This window comes from Atta cephalotes, assembly GCF_000143395.1.
Source record: "Atta cephalotes unplaced genomic scaffold scaffold00010, whole genome shotgun sequence".
NCBI classification, from domain to species: Eukaryota; Metazoa; Arthropoda; class Insecta; order Hymenoptera; family Formicidae; genus Atta; species Atta cephalotes.
Genome location: NW_012130074.1, coordinates 5,987,933 through 5,992,529, shown reverse-complemented (window position 1 = coordinate 5,992,529; position 4,597 = coordinate 5,987,933). Strand labels below are relative to the sequence as shown.

At 40.8% G+C, this 4,597-nt stretch overlaps 1 protein-coding gene across 1 annotated transcript; it reads right to left on the bottom strand.

The window, feature by feature from the left end:
• Nucleotides 1-2,245: 2,245 nt before the first annotated feature.
• On the bottom strand, nt 2,246-4,106 carry LOC105627795 (neurocalcin homolog). Its single transcript, XM_012209073.1, has 4 exons — nt 4,037-4,106; nt 3,566-3,684; nt 3,239-3,427; nt 2,246-2,446 (listed from the first exon to the last, which is right to left on the bottom strand). The coding sequence occupies exons 1-4, from the start codon at nt 4,104-4,106 to the stop codon at nt 2,246-2,248; spliced, it is 579 nt and encodes a 192-aa protein (XP_012064463.1).
• Nucleotides 4,107-4,597: the final 491 nt, after the last annotated feature.

Sequence of the window (4,597 nt, the reverse complement as noted above, 5' to 3'; positions counted from 1 at the left end):
TTATATATATATATATATATATATATATATATATATATATATATATATATATAGTGTGTGTGTGTGTGTGTGTGTGTGTGTGTGTGTGTGTGTGTGTGTGTGTGTGTGTGTGTGTGTGTGTGTGTGTGTGTGTGTGTGTGTGTGTGTGTGTGTGTGTGTGTGTGTGTGTGTGTGTGTGTGTGTGTGTGTGTGTGTATACGCACACTCTCGAACGCTCTCACAGGTACGCGGGACGCACGCATTCATAAAAATAAATCTCTAAATACGGCGCGTATGAAGTTCTTTCTTCTTTTTCGTCCGTCGGTCGCTCGGCGAAGCGTGAAGCTTTCGCTAAAGCTAAGAGCCAGTCGCTCTGATCGGCGAGGATGCGCTTTTTACTTCCTTTAACGAGATTGAAAAGAGGCGGATCTCTTATGGTTATCCGTGTACGATTTACGTTCGTCCTACTGTACCTCCATAACGACAAAGGTCACTAGAAATGATAAAATGACGGCGAGATGAATAACAGCAATGTAAAGGACAAATCTTTCCGCGATTCAATGGAATAACAGCTCTCTGTCGCTGAGATATAGCATCGCATAGTAAATCGAAGCGTCGTGACGGGCATATAAAGACTAGTCGCTCCTTTTTTACATTCGCGACACGCATAAATCAAAGCGGATCGAGTATTTTTTTCTTCTTCGCAGCACCTTCGAGAGAGCAACTCAATCCGTGTTAGTGTGACGGTCACCGTCGCGTCACGCAGCCGTTTTCTTCTCTTCCAACTAGCTCAAGCTCTAGATCGGTCTCTAAGCGCGTTAACTAGCAAAAAGCCGCGCGTTCGCAATTTCGCAGTGACCTTTGCCTAAATCTCGCGGATCTCTAAATCACTAAATTTTTCGTTGCTAGCGCGCGGCATGGGCATGGGACGCCATGCGACCATTAGTCTCCTGTGAGTCTTTTCTGTTAAATGGGTCAGTCCGTTTAATGGGTGGGCCGAGAGGCGAGATATTCGGGTTCCATTGAGGGCGGAAGATGCGATACCGCATGTCCCTCCCGAAGGGACGTGACGATCTCCTCGTCCGGATCGGGTATCAGATACCAAGCGGGACGAGGCGATGTGCAAGGACGACGACGGCTATGGCGCACGGCCGAAGAACGAGACCATTTCGAGTCTCCGTACGCTGAGATCGGCAGTCCGAGGATGCGTCGATGCCGCGATCTGTATGTACAAGGATTCACTATGATGCGTGACGTTTTTTGATCCGTACACTCTCGCTATCTGAAAGAGAGAGGAAAAGAGAGAAAGAGAGAGGGTAATGGAACTTAAACGTCACTCATCGAAGCTCCTGTTCGCTCTGTACGCATGTCACCGAAAATCACGGGTATTACGAACACAGAGAGTATTTTAGAATTTCGCTAAACGTCTCATGACATCTCAACCGAGGTCGGGTCAACCGAGCTACACAGCCTACCGAGATGTGTTGGCGGCATCGACGCAACGTTCCTCTCTTTCGCGGATGGCGTTCGTCGCTCGGGCGCGGCGCACTTTTTAATACGACCCGAAAAGGCGTAACAAGCTTTTCGCTAAACCGATCCGTCAATGAAACGGAGCGACTGGACTAGTCTTGTCGACTAGCTTGCGGTATGCGCAAGCGCCATGGGCCCAGTGACCCTGGACCTCTCGGATATCGGCCCAATTCATAGAAGCCCTTACACACCGATTCGCGCATAAGCGCCCGCGATCGTAGATATCTGTCAGAAACTGCCAAAACAATATCTTCGGATAACATATTTAAAACATCATCCACATTAGGGGATTAAAACTAAGAGATATCATTAACCACATTCGGCTGTTATCATATAATAAATTCCCGTTTTTTTCTCTCCAATACATATCGATATTTGAATCTCTAATGTTTTCGAAATGTGATCCATTGTAACCAATTATAATTATAATATATGTAACTACATATTCATTCATCTAACAATCACATTTCGTGCATTAATATCTCTAATATAGAAAATATTAGTAGAGTAACATTATTTCTGTTTATAAATATATTACATTAAATTAAAACATTCAAAACAACCGGACGTACGAAGATAATATTCCAAGAGCTTCCTCGATAGACTACCAGACTACCAAACGTCGGTAGGCAATTTTTTACGATCGCGTCGCTTCTGCTTGGGATACTAATTGGGCCGAGCACCGATTTGGGTATGCAGATGGCATATTGATATTTGTCTGTATTGGCCCAGGGCCTCACTGAGCTTGTGCACTAGGATCGCACTGCAACAGTCGCACGATAGACGGGTCGCTCTTCGCACCCTCTATAAATTCGTCAAGCGATAGCTTGCCGTCCTTGTTCTTATCCATCTGTCGAAATATCTTATCAGTTCGTTTCTCCGGCGTCGACTCGTCTTCTGGCATTTTCATTACGGAGCCCACCATCTTGTAGATCGCCTGAAATCAACATTATAATGAAGTTGAATAGAATTTAATACATACTTTATAAAACATTGACCACATTCAGCAGAAATTAACGCTTAATAAACGCTTTGCGCTTGTTAGATTATATTTTTAGATCTAGAGAAATAGTCCCCTGAGCAAAGAAAACTTCTAGCGGATGCAAAAATATTGCTGAAAAATACTGCGGTCAAAGTTTTCGATCAAATTCGAGAAAGAGTTTATTCGAAACTGGAAATAGTAATTCAAAAATTCAATACTGTACGCTGATTAACTGATATATAAAAAAAATAATAATATAATATGTAATAATACAAATTACGAATCAAAAAATGATAAAAGTATAATAACATAAAATAACGAACTATTTATTTAAAAAATTTATTAAAGAAATGATTTACGCAAATACGACATCATCTTTCAATTACAAGTATATAATATATAAATGTAGAATCAAGTTTCCTTCAAAAATTAAATGAAAATTTTCTTAAATTTGGAATCGTACAATTGAATGAAAATTCTTTCAGTTCAATCATAATTCAGTTCAATCATAAGATAATGACGTTTCTTAAATAATCTTTTTCATTAAGAGCTATAAAACGTTGATGTTATGGATGTGGGCATTGAGAATTCTTAAATCAACGAAATACATTTAATAACATGGAAGCAATGATACAGTCGAACTATATATTAAGCTTAGAGTGACTTTATTACACCATAAATTATTAAATTATATTTCAGTCCCTCATTCTCGCGAATCCGCGAGTCAAATTATGGCTTGGCACATACCGTCACGATTTCCAGCATTTCTTGTCGCGAGATGTAACCATTGCCATCCAAATCATACATGCTGAAGGCCCACTTTAACTTTTGCTCCAACTTGCCTCGGGATGTAACGCTGAGAGCGCAGAGAAATTCCCGAAAATCGATCGTGCCATCGCCGTTTGCGTCGAACGTCCTGAATACGTGCTCTGCGAACTACGAGAAGTCGTATAATAAATTTTTAAAAAGCGTAAATAATTCCGCGCGAGCCAGCATGCGAAATGTTAATAAATTCATTGATTATACCCGCATATATCCGCGATTGTACTCTTTAACCGGGATTTTTCCATTTACCTTTGACGCATCGCCGTAAGGAAAGAAATTTCCATATATCTTCTTGAACTCCTCCACGCTGAGGTGCCCACTGGGACAATCCTTTAAGAACCCTTTGTACCATTCCTGGATCTCCGCATCTTCAAAAGAAAAAAATCATAAAATATTACTTGTACTTGGCTATTCTAACGTTACTCACACGTCTCCAGACACAAATTCGCGAGCTAAATATTTATTAATAACGTCGAATTTAATACATTAGTCAATATTTCGATTATATATTAATCCTTTGACGCGCTCTAAATAAAAATACTCTTTGTATATAAATATCTATCGCAATCTCATTGTAATCTCATTGAAAGAGCTAGCTTATTAAGAGTCTCAGTTTATTTCTTCACTAGAAATTTGAATATTCTATGTCATTACATGTGCAACATAGATAATAAATAGCGCGTCAGAAGATTTTAGGGTATTAATTAGAAAGCGACGCACCTGAGAATTCAGTATTCTGTTTGAGATCCTCCAACACCTCCGGCTTTAACTTGCTGTTTTGCTTCCCCATGATTGTTTAAAGTTCCTTCCAGAATTCCCCGATTTTCCGACGATTTTCCGGAATCCAATTAGCAGATAATTAAAGCTCTAACTAGTCTACTATTCTAATAGTGCCGTTAAGCACAACACGCTTCGCGGCTGGTATTCTTCACCAGACACGCCTGAAAGAAAAAGAGACGTTCGGTAACTTTCAGGAGACTTTCGCGACTAAATTGGCGACTTAACGGCGAGGAACAGAAGCCGATGGATGTTCGATAAGTCACCGTTTTTCCCGCTCAATCGCTTCGTCGAAAACGACTATTACTTCGTCAGGCCGCACTCGAGATCAATCGTCTCGCTGCAATTAGCGTGCAAAACGAACGAATAAAAACGCGTGGGCAACATACTTTTCCCTCTGAAGAATCGCAAATTCTGTAAACGATTGAAATGTCAAAGGCTACATAGATACTAAACTCGACGGCAACGATGACGACGAAGAGTAAAAAAGATTCCGCGTAAATC